Here is a 21,015-nt window from a genome sequence, read left to right on the forward strand (position 1 = left end):
ATGTTCATTAACAATTCATTACTTATGAACTGGCAAATCAAAACAAAATTTGACAACGTCCAGTATACTGTTTAGCTACTTTCCTCCACGCTGAAACAGAAAACAGAATCATCATGATGACTGGCAGTCTTCTAAATACTGGAGCTCAAATGAAGTTTGACCAAAAACAGACTCAAAGTGGTACACAGAAAAGCTGAGTACTACGTGGTCATCACACTTTTAATAATACCAGTATTCTGCATTAAACTTTAAAGAGCAATATAAAATGGAAAGACACATTTTCTTAAAAATAAGGACTATAAATGATCCCACCAGCAGGAAGTTTTTATTTTCAAATATAAAGTGTGCATCTTTATTTTAAAAGTACTTGTTACCATGTTCACTTTCAAAATATTATACTGAGCAAAGAGCAGCTTTCCTTGAAAAAAAAAAAAGAAAAAAAAGGAAAAAAAAGCAACAAACTTTCCTGAAAAGGGGCCTTTACCAACTGTTAATGGAGGTAGGGTTTTAAAAAATACAGTAATTACAGCCATAAAACAAAATTCAAACCAAGTACTAGAGCAGAAGAAAAGTAAAATCAAATGAAAAGAACAGCACGAATGCCATATTCCTATAGAACACTTGTCAGAGAATCAATCCTGTTCCTTATGAGTGCTTAGGGTTTCTATTAAATAAATTATCCACCACAGGTTTACTTGACTCAACTCAAACAATCCGCTAAAATTTGTTAACATTACACTGATTAGCCAAAATACATTGTAACTAATAAACACCTTGGCTGCTCAGAAAACCCAAAAAACTCATTTTAAAAATTTCCAACCCTCCCCTTTTTCTGGAGGAACAAAGCAAAGGTCCCTCAAGAATCTGCTCATGAGTGAAAAGAAAATAAATGCAGCTTAAAACGGATACAATGCTCCTTGAAATTTATTTCTAAGACAAAGAACCAAAAGTGAAGTGTTGTCAAAAATGGAAGCGATGTGAATTCAAATCAAGTAAAAAACAAAACAAAAAACCCAGCTACTTTATAGAAGCTGTTCTTCACAGCTTAACAATCATTTTGATTAAATAAAATCATACCAATTTACATTAATTTTCTATTCCTGTCCAAAAATTCCCCATTCTCAAAAAAAAAAAAGTGCATCCAGAACCCAGCAATTCCCAGCTCCATCCCTTTAAGTCATTTCTGTTTCCCAAGTAGATTCAATTTCTTACTGTAAGGAAAAAAAGGACTTCTAAATCAAATCACTGTCACCTGGAAAAACTGTCCAAATTATAAAAATCTGAAATAATTTATTATCAAATTTAGAATTTAAATAAAAACAAGTTTGCTTGCAAAGGCATTAAAGAAAAAGAAAAGACAGCATGCATTCAAAAACTAGAGATGAAGACAAGAATACTTATCTACACAGGCACTGGCAGACGCAATTCAATTGTCATCTTTACTCAATGTAAGACAAATCCCACCCTATACTTTTCATCCACTAATCACTGAGGTACCAATATTCAAGAATGGAAAATGTAATATTAAAAAAAATAAAACCTAAACTGAAGCTTCTCCCTCAGCCCCTTCAGAAAACTATGGCAGGTTTGTGTGAAATGTTAGTATACTTAAGAGACTTACTACATTGGCTTCTTTAAGGAACAAAAATCATGTCCCACTTACTGGTTCTGTGATAAAATGATCACTATGTAAATAGCACTGTCAGCAAACTTTGCAAATGAACAAGTCTTGGCTATTAACTGGCACATCCTGTTGGTACCGAAAGAACCCTTGAAGTTTAAAACAATCTCATTTAATTCAGAACAAATGCGCCATGCCAAAGTGCAACAAATATTGTGCGACACTCAATGGACACTGACAGGTAACAGCTGCATTGGGAATTACTAAATCCACCTGCAAAGCAATTCTGCACAAATTGCATTGCATGCAAAAGTCGCTTCCGAAGGGGTGGAGCCATCCCTTGCCGTCAGTCTCAGCGCAGCCACAGTTTAAGTCGCAGTGCGTCAACTCCATTTAAATAGTATCTGAACAGCCTCTTATCGCGAACAAAACCAAGGTTTTCATAAAGTTTCAAAGCAGACTTATTTGTTATTTCTGTTTCCAAAACAACCTTCAAAAAAGAAAAAAAAACTTGAAGTTATAATTTCATAATTAAAAATTGACAAAATATATAACCAAATATTTTTTAAATTACATTGATTTGTTTTAAAATGACAATAAAACAAAACTGGTGTACAGAAAAAAATCATCAAAATGCTAATTATTTTTGAGTGGAGACAGGGGTGGAATCATTGAGAACTTTTCTCCTGGTTTTTGTGGTGTTTCGATGTTTAGGACTTCACTACATGTTTATAATAAACTATTTTCCTGTGGAGAAAACTAAGGTGACATATAAGGTGATATAAAAAGAAAAAGAGAAGAAAAATCAACAATCAAAATTTTGAAAGTCAAAACTTCAAGTTATTTATTCTGACTTCTGACTCCTGTTTCTATTAACCTGTCACTGTTTATCTATTATTGGTTCCTCAGCCTTCCTAATGCTGCGACCCCTTAATACATGTTGTGGTGACTCCAGCCATAAAATGATTTCCATTGTCACTTCATGTGATTTTGCTACTGTTACGAATCATAAACATATAATAAACAGATGGTCTCAGGTGAACCTGTGGCACTACCCCCCCCACACACACACACAAACTCCCAAAAGGGTCCCAAGCTACAGGTTGAGAACCACTGGTCTAGAGTTTAGACCAGTCTACAAACTTCAAGAATTGAACCAAATATCCTAATGCTGTCAGTTTCCGTATATAAAATTTTCCTGGTGGGCTGGAGATATAGCTCGGTGGCAGAGTACTTTTCTAGCACGTATTAGGTTTTGAATTCACTCTTCAACAAAGCACCAAAAAGGAAAAAAAAAAAAAAGGAAAGAGGAAGAAAAAGAGGGAGGGAGAGAAAGAAAAAAGGTAACTTTTATTGGGAAGTGGCTATGCCCATTTGTACACATGCCAATGGCACCTTTCTTGACACAGAACAGAGTTAAGCAGCTCTCACAAAGACCCATGGTTTGTAAAGCTTAATATATTTAGCATCTGTCCTTTTGTAGAAAGTTTACTGAACCTAAACCAAGGGAATAAAACATTAGGGTCCATCAGTCACCTGGAGGGATGGTTAGAGTAAGATTGCTCAGGGCATCAGGCGTGAGGCTGGGGAAAGACAAACAGATCATTAATGTCACTGGCTAGTCTACAAATCAGCAAGCTGCAGTTAGAGGAAGAGACCCTGGGTCAAAAATAAGGAGGGATGGTGATGGCTAAGCAGGTGAAGGTGTTTACAGAGCAAACCTGGCAACCTGAACTTGCAAGTGGGAAGCCCATATAATGGTGTAAGAAGAGAGAGAACTCCACAGAGTTATCTGATGTCTTCATGTGCCATGGCATATGCACTCACACATCACAAATATATACACACAGTAATAAGAAAACTAACGTGGAGGGAAATGAGACAGAAAACAACTGAAGATACCATTGTTGATTTCATATATATATATATATATATATATATATATATACGCACATCCATATACATACACACGTACACACACACACACACATATATATGCCGCACATGTGCACGCGCACACACGCACAAAGAGACTTAGGACAGGGCCCAAGAATTTGCATTTTAAACAAATTACAAGGTGAGATTGATATTACTGAGAATCTAAATATTATTCAGACCAAAACTTAACAGAGGATGGGAGAGTATTAGATTCCATTTGAGTCTTCTGGAGTATCGCTGAACTGGTGGCCGTGACAACATAGAGCTGATACTTTTGAAAACTACGGGCTCTTCGTATTTCTACTTCCCTCTACCTAAACACTCTCTCCTTTCCCAGCCTTTATATATGTTGCTCTATTTACCTTTTCTATTTATCTCACCTGTGTCGCTTAGAATTAGCACAGTCCATAGGTGCAATAACCTTTGGGCATTTAGAGCAAGGGAAACATGGCAAAAGCACAACTCAACAGAGACACAGCAAAGCATCTATAAAGCACATGAGGCCCTTGCTGCTCTATCTTCGAAAAGAATCAAGAGACAGAGAGAAGAGGTAGCACCTCAGTTTGCTACGTACAAAACCACTAAGGACCTGCATACTTCTGCATCATGGTGAAAGAGGCTTTCCATCCCGCCACCCGGCTTCTCAGCTGAAATCCCAGGAGTCTTAAACTCTCTTCTCGCCATTCTCCTGCATCCATCAATTCTCTCTTTGAAACTTTCTCTCAAAGTAGTCCTCTTATTTTTATCCTACACTGACAGCACCTTAAACTGCCACCAGCCGAGAATTTCCCATTTTCTACATGTGATCCTCTCATTAATTTCCTAACTAAAATAAGTTATTATCTCTTTGTCCTTAAACTTAATGATCTAAAAATTATCTGAAGAGACTAAAAGGTCTCTCAATATATGGCTTCCATGTACAAGTCTAGCTTCACTCGAAGTCTCCCTCTTCCTCCTCTTCATGTCAACATCAAACTGTCAGTCTCTGGAACCAACTATGATCTACTTCACCTTCTGTAAGTGCACAAGCTTTTAACAATGTAATATGACATCACTTACAGACCTGTTGGCCCAAATTCACAGCTATTCTGAAAAACATGGCCCATGCACAAGTTGGATACACACCTTCAATCACAGCAGAGGCAAGAGATATCTATGACCATTGAGCTACCCAAAGCTACATAGTGAAAATCTGCCATGAACAAACAAAAATTCAATTTTAATATTGAGTGTTACACTAGAATACCTGAGTACAAGTGTTCAGATCTAGATAATTCTCTCAGGAAATTCTTAAAATTCTGTTATTAGGTCAATATGTAATTATAACTAAATTGTTAAAGGCAATTTGAGGAAAAACTAATGTTGCCACAACTCTAAATTACTAACTTACTTCATAGTAATAAAACATGAAAAATATTAAAAGAATAGTTATATTTAGACACCAACCTCAAGAAACGAACATGGCTATCTCTACCAGTGGTTCTAAACCTGCGGGTCATGACCCTTTGACAACCCTCTACCTCTAAAAATACTTACTTTATGATTCATAACAGTAGTGGTTGGGGTCACCACAACATGAAGAACTGTATTAAAGGGTCACAGCATTAGGAAGGTTGAGAATCACTGGTTACACTTTACAAATGAATGAAACTCAAAAAATTCAGTAAACGGGCTGAAGAGATGGCTCAGTGGCTAAGAGCACTCACTGGCTACTCTTCCAAAGGTCCCAAATTCAATTCCCAGCACCCACATGATGGCTCACAACCATCTTTAACTGTAATATCATGGGATCCTACATGAAGGATGCCCTCTTCAGGTGTGCAGACATACATGAAAACAAAATGCCTACATACATACATAAATATAAAATACATAAATAGATCGTTGACAAAAGAAAATCAGTAAACAAGGGCAAATAATTGGAGTCCAAATAAAAGCTAAACCTCCATAGTAACCACACTTCAGACCTCTCCACTATTTCCTAGAGAAAGATAAAGCAATAAATAGAAAATCTAATCAACTTGGGCAAAGGGATCTAAGTTCACTTTCATTAATAATTAGCAACCTAAACTATTCTAAACTAGTAGTTAGTTCTCAACCTTCCCAGTGCTGTGCCTCTTTAATACAGTTCTTCATGTTGCGGTGATTTCCCCTCCCCCCAAACATAAAATTGTTTTCCTTGCTACTTCATAACTGTAATTTTGCTACTGTTATGAATCATAATATAAATATATGTGTTTTCTGAAGGTATTGGTGACTCCCTATGAAAGGATCATTCAACCCCCAAAGGGGTGGTGAGAATCGCTGTTCTAAAGAGTTAACTACAGCTCCACATTACAACTGAAGTGTGCTATGCAGTTTAGCCCTGGAGAGATGGTTCAGTGGTTAAGAGCACTTGCTGCTCCTGCAGAGGACCTGAGTCCCTCTTTTGGCTTCCTCAGACATACATGACATACCCACTTACATATACATATATAAAAATAAAATCTTCAAAAAATATATTTGAATTCTGGCTTGTTACCATCCTAATAAATTAATTAAGCCTAACTATACAGAAAAAAATTACACAAGTGGCTACTCTAATCAATATGTAAAGATGGTCTTAGTATACTGAATATTTCCTAAGAGATCCTGTATTACTCAATATAGTAGAATATGCTAAGAAAAAAGTTAACTATTTTTCAACATTTTATTACTTCAACTCTTATAAACATTTCTTAAATCAAGGTTTATACTGGAAATTTACTGCAAAGATTCTCTTTTACTTCACATAGAGACATGAAAAAACAAATCAAAAAATAATTGTTGTGGAATATTAGTTTAAGATGTGCTACATTTGTTTATGCGGTGAAACATTTTGTTTAATGATGCAAAGGTGCTGCATTCCTTTAAGCTGCATTTGTTTAGCTCTGTGAAGCTGTGTTACTCTGCCTATCTAAAACACCTGATTAGTCTAATAAAGAACTGAATGACCAATAGCAAGGCAGGAGAAAGGATAGGCAGAGCTGGTAGGTAGAATAAACAGGAGAAAAAAAGAGAAGGAAGGAGGAGGAGGGGAGAGGAGGACACAAGGTGCCAGACACCCAGCTAGCCATGGAGTAAGAAGTAATGAAAGGTATACAGAAATAGAGAAAGATAAAAACCCAGAGGCAAAAGGTAGATGAGATAATTTAAGAAAACCTGGTTAGAAATAAGCCAAGCTAAGGCTGGGCATTTATAAGTAATAATAAGCCTCTGTGTGTGTGATTTCTTTGGGAGCTTGGTGGCAGGCCCCCTAAATGAAAAGAGCCCCAAGAGTAAAAAACAGCCAACAACAGATAATTCTGGACTGTCCTATAAACAGTTAAGAGAGATGGCTCCGTGGTTAATAAATGCACTGCTCTGGCAGGAGTCTAATTCAGTTTCCAGCACCCACACCAGACAGCTCACAGCTATGAGCTACCCTAAGGGGCCCACTCTTTTGGCCTCTTGAATATCTACAGACAGGTGGCTAACAGACACATACACATAATCTTTCTAAAAGAAGCTTAATGTGTTTTGAGTATTTGATTCTCTTTAACAGAGAAATACATTACAGTGATGGTCCACCAACTCTCCATCAAGGAAACATTATGAGGATAAGTCAAACTGGCAGAGTTTAGACAGCATTTTTAACAGTGGAGGCTGGAAGTTCATGGAGAGAGGCTGTGCCTACTGTTATCTGGCTCCCAACAGACCTTGATAGATATCTGATGAACAAGTAAGTAAATATTGTTCTTCACAACAAAAGTTAAAAGCACATTAACATAACTTCACACAAATTTCAGAGCAGGTAAAGTTAAATGATTTGCCCTCAATTATACAACTTATATACTTAGAAGTTCCTAAATCACAGAAGATGGATAAGAAATCAAGGTGTCTCATACTGAGTCCTTTAAATAAGTCAAACCATTCACTCAAGATATTTATGGTATGAGGCCATGAGAGCTTAGAGAGTAAAGTGCTACCAAGCCCAGCTGAGCTGATAAGGTCTAGGTTCAGTACAACCTATCTCAAAAATTAGGGTGAAAAGTGATCAAAAAAAGACAACCAAGGTCAACGTCTGGTCTCTACACGCACACATGCACACACTGACACACGAGATAAATACAGAAGAAATAACATCATTCGATTCTCAAACACACAATAAAATTAAGATTTAACCATATACTAACACTGTATTCTCAAACTCCCTTAGAAGCTTTGATGAAAAGCTAGTATTATTCAACACTTTTCAGTAAGTACACATCTTGCCTCATAGGCAATGACTCATGAAAGACAAAGTAGTTCCTGGCGTTAAGCATCCCTGTTCACAAGAAATAATTCTCAGTAGCATAAAATCAAAATATAAGTCTATCAACTCAAAGATTTCTCCACACAGCTAAGCAACTTTTGTGAAGCCTGAAGAGTTATTATATCTACATCAAAATATGCTTAGAAAATGTGAAGGCAGATAGACAACCAGATTTCAGTAGAAAGGACATAGATGAGGAACAAGACAATAGGAAGAATTTTGTAAACACACACAAATTAACTTTAGCAAGGTACATTTCCATTATTCTGGTACTCTGGAGGCTAAGGAAGAAAAATGGCAAGTTTAAGGGCAGCCTGGACTACCTACTAAACTCTAGACCAGACTGAGATAGAGACCCTGTCTCATACAACAAAACAAAACAAAACCCCTCCGTTTTAAAAAGTTATCAAAGCACTTACTAAGGTCAAAAAAAGAACCACCTAATCGCATGTATTGAATAACTTTGCCAAGACACATATGCGCTCTCACAGTAAAGACGTGCTGAACACAGTGGTGCACACTAATCCCAGCATTTGAGAAGTTGAGATAAGCAGCAGCTTGGTCGACAATGAGTTCCAGGCCAGCCAGGGCTACACAGTGAGACTCTGTCTCAAAATAAACCAAAGGTGACTTTTCCCCAAGGATAACTGTCATTTGTGTTGCTCATAAAGTGCAATAATTTTTATTTCTTAGCTGTCTCTACTATAAAAGGCATTCATTCTCTAGTTTAACACCATTCCCACCTCCATTACTGTACACTGTTAGCATCCCCAGCGTAATCACCAATGTTTACCAAGCATATGTAAAGCACAGTGCTATAGGAATAAAGGGAAGTACATATGGCAAAAGACCCTACAGACAAGCTGAAAAGATGTCCCCTTATGGTAATATGCAAATCAGTTGTTCATTATTTAATACTTAAGAAATATTATCCTTGAGTGAAATGCCCTCCATACAGGTTGAGAGTTTTTCCAATAGGACAAAAAGAAACAACTTACTTAAGTGACTCAGCTGATAGACAACAAAGCTTTTAAACATTTACTAATTATGTTTAGATTTCACTGTGTTCTAAAGAAATTCAACTCCATTATCTTAAAATGTACTTTACATCACAACTGTTATTTCTTAACAAATAGCATTTTCTCCACAATCTGATTTGTGTAGAAGATCTGCAATGACACTTCCAGTACTGGTACTAGCAGGTGCTGTAAAAACCCATTCAGCAGAAGCCTGCCCAGGACAACAGGAGTAAACACCTGAGTGACTTACCTCATCACAGTCTCCTTCCACCATGGCATATATAGCTTTCTTTACCAGGTTAGTACCTAGAATATAGATCTGAGTATTAATGAAGGAAAAGTATAATTAGTTAGTTTCTTAAAGAATCTAAATTATGGTAATCATAAGTGCACAGAAATCAAATATTAGGTTTTATCTTGAATGCAGATACACTGATCATCCCTAAGTAAAACATAAACCAGGAGGAGTCCAGGGAAACCCCACAGAGAAGTGAGCCTGCCTTGGAAAGATCTGCTTTCTGATAGATTCCCTCTCCTCGGGTCTCATTAGCCTCAACCATGAGCCTGTTTTATTGTTACAAGATACTAAGAAAGATAAATATAAAAAGGGAAAATATAGCACAAAGTAGTCCAGAATCCTGTGAGCTAGCAAAGATACTGAATGACTGAGCTATTTTGCCAAATGTCGTCCAAATCTCTAGACACAAGGCACAAGACCATCAAACAAGAATTGCTTATCCCACTGGGGCCTAGATAAAACCAGCTGCTGTAAAACGTACTGAACTTGGCACAACCAAGTCAGGCACTCTCACTGGATGCCAGTGGTGTGTCTGTAACTCTAGGAAAGTATCATAATTCAGTGTCACACAGATCTGATACTATAAGAAATAACTGCCAAAATCTCATTTTAAGACAGACAAAATTTTCCAGGTGTAATTGTACACACCTTTAATCCCAGCACTTGGGAGCGAAGGTAGATGAACCTCTGAGTTCAAGGCCAATTTAGTCTAATAGTGAGACCCCATCTCAAAAAAGATATAAATTTTATTTTTATTTTAAAATCACTTTGTTTCCAAACTGGACAATCAAACTGTTCTTCCTGAGTCCTTAGCTCTTTTCAAACTTATCTATAGAACAAACCAAATTCATTACAAATTTTAGTAGAATTTACGGTTAACACTATCCAAAAACAAAGTCCTTTACCCTTTAAACTGGCTCAGTACAGTGGCACCTGATTGTAATACCAACTACTTGGAAAACTGAGGCAGGTATTTAAGCCCAATGTCAAATAAATAAATAAACTGAACATATTTATAGGGATTTCTCAGGACACTACCTTGACTTTGAAACTTAAATGTAAGTATTAGACAGCAACACCCATATTCTTTTATAGCTACAAATAACAAAACTGCTAACAGCAATAACAGCACATCAAATACGTTATAACACTGACTTAGCTTAAAATACATCCCAACAAGCACTTCTCCATCTAACCATCCAGTTTTAAAAGAGCCAGCAAGTACTGGACACTAGGACAGAAGTTCTAATTGGGCTTACAAAACAGTCAACAGGAAAAGCTTGAGCCAGACCAGCTGAATGAGATTCTCAAGGAGAGTATTACCATCTGCTTTTGAACCATGCAGACGATTCTAGTGACAGTTAAAAAACACACGTGTTGACCCAAAGATGGGTCAGCGGGGATCAGATCCCTAAGACCCTAAGATTATAGAAGAGACTCAAAAATTGTTCTCTAACCTGTACACATGCACTGTATCTGTCTCTCTCTCTCTCTCTGTCATACATACACACACACACACACACACACACACACACACACACACACACACACACACATTAAAAAAACTAAGGAATGCAACCTTAAAAAAAAGACTAGGAACATGAATCTCAGAATAATAATTACCTTCTTTTGGACTTTCAAATTACAACAGGCTTGATGATTAGCATAAAGTAACTAAGAATTACTCCATAATTTTAGTTTGGTTAGCGTCCATTGAACTTGAGAATAGTACCTGGTATAAAATGTTCTCATAACTCTATAAAAAACAGGAACACTTTCTCCAGTACTTAATATAAAGCATTCTGGATCAATTTTTTAAAAACTCTAAAGACAAAAACTGATCATCTGATACTTTTATTAAAAAGATTATCTCTCACCAAGTGATGATAGCACATGCTTTTAATCCCAGCTCTCAGGAGGCAGAGGCAGGCAGATCTCTGTTGAGTTCAAGGCCAGTCTGGTCTACAGAATGAGTGCCAGGACAGACTCCAAAGTAACACAGAGAAACCCTATCTCAAAAAAAAACATAGATAGGCCAGGTGGTGGAGGCGCACGCCTTTAATGCCAGCACTGGGAGGCAGAGGCAGATTTCTAGGAGTTCAAAGTCAGCCTGGTCTACAAGAGCTAGTTTTGGGACAGGCACCAAAGCTACAGAGAAACCTTGTCTCAAACAAAACAAAAACAAACAAACAAACAAACAAAAAAAAACATAGGAAGATAGACATAGATGAAAGATAATCTCAAAAACATTAAAAAAACTATTTTAAGAATGTCTCAAAGATATGTTGAAAAGAAAACCCATCATCTTACCATCTTAAGGATAGTGAGATGGCCAAGTAGGTATTAAAAAAAAAAAATCCCTCGCCTGCCAGTAAAGCCTGATAATCTGAGTTCAATCCCCAGAACCTGTGTGAAAGGAGAACTGACTCCCCAAAGCTGTCCTCGGATGCCTGTAGCAATGTGTGTACATAGACACACAGTTATTCATTTAAAAAAATACCTCCTTCCCTTACCTTGAAGTTTATTCCTACATAATGACATTTAAATCTTTTGTTTCAATATACAAAAATGAAAATAATTTATTCACCCTTTGTGAAATAACATTTTCCTTACCAATGCCATTCCTCCTGTACTTGGAATCCACGGCTAACATGGCTATATAACCTCTGCGGAACATCTTTTTGTGCATATCCAGCTTGCAAACGATGGCACCTACACACTCCTCCCCTACCATGGCCTTGAAAATAAAGAAACAGTTAAGAAAAATACAATGCCATCAGGTACTGCAAAATTATCAAGGGAAAACAGCAACTGACCCTTGGTCAGCATTTTTGAGAGGAAATCAGGCGAACTCCAGAGCAAAACAGCAATCACGGAAAGTTTCGGAAATCTGAATCTCAAATTCTTCAAATATTCTTGTTTCTAAAACTCAAACTTTCTTCCGATCATGATTTTTTTTATGCTTATTAAAACCCTAAGGGAGAGGCAGACAAGATTTCTACAAGGCAAACACTCAAGAACTTTTACAGACTCCACATCAGTGCTTATATTTAAACTAATTTGAGATAAAGACCTGTTTACATTTGGAAGAGGGAGCAAGTGAACAAATTATTTCTTTAAAAAGTTTACTTATTAAAATACAATAACATATTGTACAATTTACCCATAAGCAGAGTATTACAAGTTTTTATAATAAAGATTTAATGAAAGATAAACATAACTGGAAATTACATCTGGTAGTTAATTTTGATCAAGAAAAAAGTACTATGACTTTTTCAGAAAAAGCACTGTTTAGAAGTATTAATTAAATCGCACTCAAAAGGCACTTTAGCACTAAATACACGATGGTCCGCTTTCAGGATATTCCGGACAGTATGAGTCATTATCCTAAAGCTCCCAGAAATTCAATAGCCTGCACTCAGTAGGCTAAGGTGGAAGGATCTGAGTCAGAAGGATCCTAAGTTCAAGGCCAGCTTGTTCTACACAGCAAAATCCTGTTTCCAAAATATATATAGATCATATATGTGTGATATTTTAAGACATATACACATAAATATCTTAAATTTCAGTCTTTTTATCAGTGTAAATTAGAATACTATGATTTCTATTTTAATAAAACTATCAGGTTATAGGAGTGTTAAAGGCTAAATGTTAAACAATGCTGATAACTCATTTTGATATTCCAGTGTTGTTAATGCAAATGTTTATCAAATATTTCAAAACTGTTAAAAGTTCTAATAGTGTATACTGAGAAATATAAATAGGGCAATCCCTCAGCAAGCAATATTTCTGTTTTGTAAACTAACTTTCCAGAAACAACTATTTCAAAACCATAAATTGGTCAAAAGATTAGTAAGCAAAATCCAACATATACTTAATATTTATTTTAACTTTGATTCTGTTGTAACATTTTGTGGTCTAGTATTTAATACATTTCCTGAAACTCCTTTTTAAATAAACTGTGGAAAAAAAATCTTTGTAAGCAAGATAATATTAATCCATTTAGAAAATGCTTTTGAAGGGATATTAAAGTCAGTAACTGATAATAGTTCATTCCCATTGTATCACATTTTCCATAATTATTCTTGGTCAAAAAAAACCTTACAATTATTATTTCCATTTTGTTTTTTTATTCATAACATACCAATTTAATGCACAACAAATCAATTTAATTTCTTTTTGTATTAAGACCTGAAACAGAGATAAAAGTTATCTAAATGAACAACTTTGACGGCCTTTTTAGTGCTAAGAACTGAACCCAATAACATGCATGTACTCTATCACTGAGCTACACACCCAGCCCTGCTAATAGTAGTTTCTGATCTGGATTGTCAATATACATGTATGTATGTATGTATGCATGCATACACGTGTGTGTGTATTCAACATATACATATATGTGTACATGTGCTCACACGTATATAATTATCACAGACCAAATCATATAACAGGCAAAAAATAAATAAATAAATTGCCCTGACCTAGTAAGCAAGGCTCGTGTAAAAAGGAAATAACATGGGAAACTTAAACAAGACCGTAGAACAGCTATATCCTACAGTTAATAAAGTCATTCAAAAAGAAAAATTAAAGCCACTAAATACAGCTAGGTAATACTTTCAAACTGCACCAGAATTTCAAACAAATATTTGTCCTCTGACCATATAAGTAAAATGCAAACAAAATATTATGTTAGTTTTTCTTGAGACTACATTACTTCCCTAGTTAAAAACAGAAATATAGATCAAGTTGTATATACCATCTAAAAATAAAAAATCTGACATATGGATATATGACTTGCTCAGTATAAAAACCAATACTGCAATCCTAATAAATTGCTTATTCAACAATTACTAAATCACTTGGTTTTTTTCCCAAACCAAAGCTGCTGCACACACTTTGAAGCATGTTATTAAACGTGTTTCCTGAAGTACAGTAAGTAGTAAATCTATCTTTTACCTTCACAAGGCTTTTTAAAAGCCTGTCAAGTCTACAGAACTATGAAAAACGTGTATCTGCAAAACTGATTCCCAAACTCCCCAATCATTACAAAAAGAACACTGGAGGACACCAGAAAGTTAAAATTAGAACAGATAAAAAGAAATACTATACTACATTGCTAGTCGTAAATTTAAGAATCTCTAAAAACCCGAAAGCGAAAATATTGTGAACTATAGGCTAAAGTTTATGGTAACTGACAGTGACTCATCTGGATTAGTTTCTATTTTCCAAAGTGCTACAAATATTAGGAAGGATTTTAAGAAACTTGTTGTGATAAGTCAACCAAGTACAGGCAATTTTTAAGGTTTACTGCATGTTCTCCCTGGAACCTGGAGGCACTTCGGAGGTTCTAATCCCGAGACTGACGCTTATAAGGACAACTTCCACGATGACAAAACAGTTCTTCATCTTATTTGCCAGCATGAGAGGCCAGGAGACCAGAGAGCTAAAGACCTCTCTGCTCCTAAAACAGCTACAAGTTTGAACATTATCCATAACCACGGTTTTTATTCCCATTGAAAGAGAAGAAGGAGGGTCTAGATTATTATCTCTAGGGTGGTCCTTTCAGATGTAATTTGAAAGTCATAATTCAGACATTATTTATAAAAATAACTTCTAATGGAAAATTCAATATGAAAAGCACACGAAAGACCTAGCTTTACCTGTCTCTGTCGTGTAACTAGTTTTATTGTTCACTATCTCCAGACTCATATTCCATACTTAATGAGAAACCTTAGAGGCCAACTTGTACACATTTCAACTTCTAGATATTCATAACTTAATGTTAAACTCTGGCTAGTAAAGGCTAAAGTAAAAACTTAACTGGCCAATTAGGAAGAGTGTACATAAAATGAAGTTTACCATGGTATAAAGTGACAGAAAAACTGAGGTCTAGGGACAGCATGGCTCAAACCCACGACCACTGAACACTGCCCCAGCCCCATTTCAGTTTAAACTCCTTGATACGCTTTTGAGGATTAATTTACAATTCAGTCAATACATAATTCTGAGGAATTGCATTTAATGGCATTTTTGTCATCACAGTGTTGTAAGTACTGTCCCATATTCACGGACACTAACATGTCTTAGAACTTTTGTCTTTGGTTTTTGAGACAGGGTCTCTCTACACAAGCCTGGCTACCCTGGAACTTGCTGTGTAGATCAGGCTGGCCTTGAACTCAGAGACTCTGCTGCCTCTGCCTCCCAAGTGCTGGGTTTAAAGATGTGTGTTATCCCATCCTGCAGAACTATTTTAACATGATACTAAGAATCCTGACCACGTTTTCTGGAATACAAAATACAAAATAGTACCTAAAGTTTAAACAAATGTCCTAAAATAAAGTTTAAGCACAATTAACACAAAAGCTAACGAAACTACCAATGTCTAACTACAATATCCAGTATTTCTGGATTACCATCAAGCTGTGGAAGCAACCACAAGCCTTTTGACATATTGTCAAAACATACTGCAAGGAATACTGAGTGCAACTTAGTCAGGGTTAAATAGTAACAATGGGAGCTTTATTCTCTGAAAAGTATGTGCTGTGCTCACGGTACAGCTTACACCTCAAGTCTAACAATATCTCAGTTAAAGATTTCATACAGACACAAAGTGGGTCAATGTTACTGTTGAGAGATTACGGGTGCTGGGAATGAAAACTTATAATACCTATTCATCTTATCCAAGAGACAAATCTGTTCAACTTACATGTAAGTTAAAAAAAAAAAAACCCTTTGGTCAGCTATCCCCATACAAACCAAAGGCACCAGTTTTCAGGCTGTTCGAGCAGTTTCACACTTAAGTTTCCTGTGTCCCACAAAAATGCCTGTTCCCATTCCAGGGGCCTTTCAGCCACCGGAAGTGTTAGTGACACCTTCTGCAATGGCACACCTGAAAGCATGCTGCCTGCAACTACTGTCCTACTGAAGGAAACAATGTCCATCATCCATGACCAGGGCTCTGAGATTTCATTCTCCAACGTGGCCACAGCAACAGACAACCACGTTCACCAAAACATGTTTACCGCATATATTCTTCCCTGACTAAAGCTGGAACTGAGTTATTACTAAGGCCTGCACGTGAACAGAATCAGGTCCCAATTAAATCACTACAAAATGCTCTGCGAACGAGGGCGGGGAACTGATGAAAGGTAAACATGATTAGCAGCTAATGTAAGCAGGACATAAGACCCGCCCCCCCGTCCCCCGCCCCAGGTGAAACACGCTCTTCTGTTACAACAGGAGCCTGAGAACCCTGCTCATGAGCTCTTACCTTCCACACAGTTCCATTTACTAACTAGGAGAACGCGCGCGCGGGCGCGCGCACTTTGGCACTTCACAGCTGTAGGGTGCTGTGAAAATGAAGGCTACAACCCCTGCCACCACACACCGGGCCCTCGCCTGACACTCCCTGCCCTGAGTGGCCAGGCTCTCTGCCGGGCTCACCCTCTTGTCACGCCATCCACTTACCAAGAAACACAGCTGGGGCCAGTTGTGGATAAAATATCTATACGTATAAATGGAGTAGGGTTCGGACAGATCTTTGGTGATCAGTCTCATGATATCAGGCATTTGGAGCTCGGATTCATAGCGGACGTAACGTATCGTCCGATCCTCCCCGGGCTCGGCCTCCCGGCCCAGGGAGCTCCTTAGACTGCAGCCAGCGGTCAGGGCCGAAGCCAGCAGCCGCACCTGCTCGTCCTCCTCCTCCTCCGGCTCGTTGCCCTCCACCAGTCCGTTGCGAGCCGCCGCGGGGTCGCTTGCCGCCGCCGCCACCGCCGCCTCCGGCCGGCCGGGGAGCGCAGTTCTTGCATTGTTGGGGGCCGAGCAGGGAGCTCTTTCCCCCGGGTGTCCCCCGGCTCCTTTTGTGGCAGTCACTTTGGGGGCCCCGTCGGGGGCGGCTGCCTCCGCGGCACTCAGAACCTTACTCTTGAGGGTCGCCGCGGCCCGGAGGTGTCGCAGTTCGGGGCCGATCAATCCGTTGAGCTGCTGCGGCTGCTCCGGAGGCAGCTGCGGGCAGCGCAGGCAGGAACGCGCCTTGGCCGTGCTCGTCGCCTCGCCGCCCGCCGGGCTCCCGCAGCCGCCTTCGTGTTCCTCGTCGTCCTCCTCGTCGTCGCTGCAGCAAGCGAGCGCGGCCCCCGCCGGGAACGGGCAGCGGGGCTCGGCCGCCGCCGGGGCCGCGGGCGCTGGTGGTGGGAGGAGGCTGCTAGGCCCAGGCGGTACCTCCGCCATCCTGGAAGCGACACAGCCGAGAGAGGAGGCCATGAGCGGCGGCCGAGCGGCGCCAGGCAGCGCCGAGCGGCGGGCCGGGGGCGGCCGAGGAGGGGGGAACAAAGGCAGAAACCGTCCCTCACCGAGCGTCCCCAACGCCGCGCCGCCCCCACGCCGCCGCGCCGCCGTGCCGGCCACCGTCCCCGGCCGCCCGAGCCCCGCCGCCGGCCGTGTCACCACCTCCCACCCGCCCCTCCTCGCGGCTCACCCCGCGCCGCTCCCCGCCGCCGCTGCCGCCGCTCCTGTCCCTCAGCCACCGCCGCAGCCGCCTCTGCCGCCGCGGCCGCTCCACCGCCGCCGCCGCCGCCGAGCCTCTCACCCGGCCGCCGCCGCCGTAAAGCGCCTCGCCTGTTACCCCGGGTAAAGTTTCCTGGGCCAGGCTTTACGACACTTCCCTGCCTGCCGGCTGCCGGGCCAGAGAAAGGGGCGTGGAGGGCGGTGACCTGAGCGTGGGGCGGGGCCCACGGTGTCTCCCGAGGGCTTCCGGGCGGCCGCGCGTCGGGGGTGTGGCCCTAGCCTGGGGTTCCCGGCCGCGGAAGTTGCCGGGCGGCCTCCCAGGGTGGGCAGGGGTGGGCCGGGCACGGCTGGCGCTCCGGGAGCTGCGGCGGCTGTGGACCAGCCATTGACAGCCCATCTCCAGCGCCTTTTTGCAGCAGCACTGTTAACTTTTGCTCGGACCTGGCGGGTGGGGCAGGGAGCAGCGGCTACAAAGGTGGCAAATCCCGAACTGGACGGCGAAAAAGAGGGAATTTGAAGTATTGAGCTGTGAAGATAGCGTGCTGCAATAGGAAAGAATCTCATTATCCCGTTGGGACAAGAGAACGGCTAGCCGTCTTCCAAAGCCCCTCTTGCCCCATTTCTCCATCCCGAACATTGGAGCCATAAACGTGACTAACAGGTGCTGGACAGCCACAGGCACACCTAGGGGACAGTGACAGAGGCGGTGGTGGCTAAGAAGCACACTTCTAATTTGTGATTGTAATTGTGTTAGGTTGGGAGGCACCGGGAAAGAGTTCGCGGGATCCTCCCAGGTGACGTGCATTCTAAGCAGGTGTAGAGCATGTGTTGAGCATGTGGCTTACCGCTGCCTGCTTTAGTCCACAGATGGTGGCTTGCCGCATATCTGAGCTGAGAGGCACAAGGGTTGTGTAAATAACTCATGCATACAAATCAAGTTGCTATTTTGTTTGTTTTAGTTGTTTGTAGAAGCTGGACAGATGAGTAGGAACATTTGCTGCCAGGGTTAGATTCCCAGCACCCATGTAGCAGTTCACAACGGTCTGCAATTCCAGACCCAAGGGATACCACAACCTCTGCTGGCCTCCAAGGACAACAGGAATACACATGGTGCACAGACAAACGTACATGGGGGGGAGAGGTACATTCAAAAAAATAGGTTTTTTATTTCTTTGAACTGGCGTATAGAGCTAGTCAGGTGTTCCCACGATTAATGATTTCACAGATAAGCTTCTCTGACAGAAGGTTTGCAACTTTGTGCCACGATCTAATCTAAACTAAAAAACTGAGCTGCCCTAGTTGGCACATGTCTATAAAGTCCTAGTTCTCAGGAGGCAAAAGCAAAAGGCTCAGAAATTCAAAGTAAACCTGGGCTGCATAGCAGAGCCGTATCTAAAAATAAATAGTACATAAAAATAATTCTCAAGCAACACTGATCCACACTGGCGGCATTTTAGACTCAAGGGTTACAATCCTTTTTACTGAGACTATTAAAGGACACTAGCGCTTCTCAGGGAGAGATTCAGCCTCTCAGGATAATAAAATTTGTAATTATCCGCCAGGTATTGTGCAAATTGTCCTCTATTCATTATGAAAGTCTTGCCAAAATACATTCCTGTACAAACAGGCTTGAAAACACTTGCATATTTCAGTCTTCTCTGTATTATGGGGAAAGTCCAACTACGTAGCTATAAATATGAGAATGAAGAAATAAACGTTTTTGTTCTTTTGTGTGTGTGTGATGTGTAGGCATGAGTGAGTGTGAGTGTGTGTGTGCATGTGAACACCTGTGCTGCACGTATTATCACACTTGTGGGCACAGGTAGTGCATGCATGTGGACCCTTGATGCAGAAATCTTCCTCCTTCACTCGTCCATCTGTTCTTTGAGCCAGAATCTCTTAATTGAAACCAGACCTCACCAAGAGAGTTAGTTTTGCAAAGCCGCTTGCTCCAGAGATCTCCCTTCTCTACCTTCTCAGGCTGAAATTAAAGGAGCGCCACAACATCCACTCAGCAGTTTCAAAGGATCTGGGGATTTGCACTCAATAGAGTCCTCTTGCTGGCAAAGCAATCTAACCATCTCCCAATCCTAAATTAAAGACTAGTACTGTCAAACTGTGTTATTGTTTTTAAAAATTAAAATAAGTATTGCTATTGGTACTATCCTAGCTTCTATTAGCTTTACAGACTACTCCCACAATTATTCACTATAAAATAACCATTTATTGTGTGTGCTGGAGTCTTATGTCAACTTGACATAAGCTAGAGTTATCTAAAAGGAAGAAATATCAATTGAGAAATGAAATACCTCCGTAAGATTAAGCTATATGCAAGCTTATAGTAGGGTATTTTCTTAATTAAGGATTGATGGGGGAGGACTCAACCCATTGTAAGAGGTACCCTTCCAGAGATGATGGTCAGGGTTCTGTAAGAAAGTGGGCTAAGTGTAGCACAAATAATCAAAACTCAGAGACAGATATTGGGGTTCAACCTGAAGATCAGAAAAGCAAAGCAGCCAAACTACTAGGGAGCTTTTACCTCAATGAAATCTTCAGAACAAAATAGAGCAAGTTCCTGTCCCATCCCAACTTATAATCCTCTCTAGTGCTAGGATTAAAGATGTACACCACCACCAGCAGCCTATATAGCTAACTAGTGTGACTTCTGGGATTAAAGGTGTGTGCCACCACTGCCTGATTTGTATAGTTGACTAGTATGTTTGTTTTGCATTCTGATCTTCATGCAAACTTTATATATTAAAATACAAATGAAATATCATGACATTTACCCTTTTGTCTAAAATTTTAAAAGAAAACTATAAGAAAACTATATAAAATAAATACAATAGCTATGTATAATATATACAGGCAATAAATATATGAACAGTGTCTAGTCCATTTGTATTTGACAAATTCAGAGAAAATACTCCGTATCTATCCTATCTTGGTGAGTCCAAAATCTTTTACTGCAGCGGACTTCTCGACCAGGAAACGAGAGAGAGAGAGCATGAAGCAAAGGGGCCCGAGAGCACTAAGGCAGCTGCTCATATATGGAAATGGCACACGGGTCGCCCTGTGATTGGCTGCCACCAACAGCTGACACCAGACTGCATCGGGATAGGCCCAGGGACCCTTATCCACCACGCAAGCAGGAAGCGGGGGACACGCAGCTCTTAAAGGCTTAGCCAAATATGGAGTTGTTTATTTCCAACAAGACAGGATGTCGGCGCCATCTTGTAATGGCGATCCTGTTCAGCTCACTACATTTTACCTAATTTACTTTCTATCATAATTTACTTTCTACACTTGGTAAACAAGGAAA

The 21,015-nt window shown here is 40.0% G+C and overlaps 1 protein-coding gene across 1 annotated transcript; it reads right to left on the bottom strand.

Annotated features, from left to right (window-relative positions):
- Positions 1-308: 308 nt before the first annotated feature.
- On the bottom strand, positions 309-17,821 carry Naa30 (N-alpha-acetyltransferase 30, NatC catalytic subunit). Its single transcript, XM_075948973.1, has 5 exons — positions 17,665-17,821; positions 16,656-17,418; positions 11,802-11,925; positions 9,141-9,196; positions 309-2,111 (listed from the first exon to the last, which is right to left on the bottom strand). Exons 2-5 carry the CDS (start codon positions 17,415-17,417, stop codon positions 1,974-1,976), a joined length of 1,080 nt encoding a protein of 359 aa, XP_075805088.1. The 5' UTR covers position 17,418; positions 17,665-17,821; the 3' UTR covers positions 309-1,973.
- Positions 17,822-21,015: the final 3,194 nt, after the last annotated feature.

Source organism: Microtus pennsylvanicus, chromosome 15 (genome assembly GCF_037038515.1).
Source record: "Microtus pennsylvanicus isolate mMicPen1 chromosome 15, mMicPen1.hap1, whole genome shotgun sequence".
NCBI classification, from domain to species: Eukaryota; Metazoa; Chordata; class Mammalia; order Rodentia; family Cricetidae; genus Microtus; species Microtus pennsylvanicus.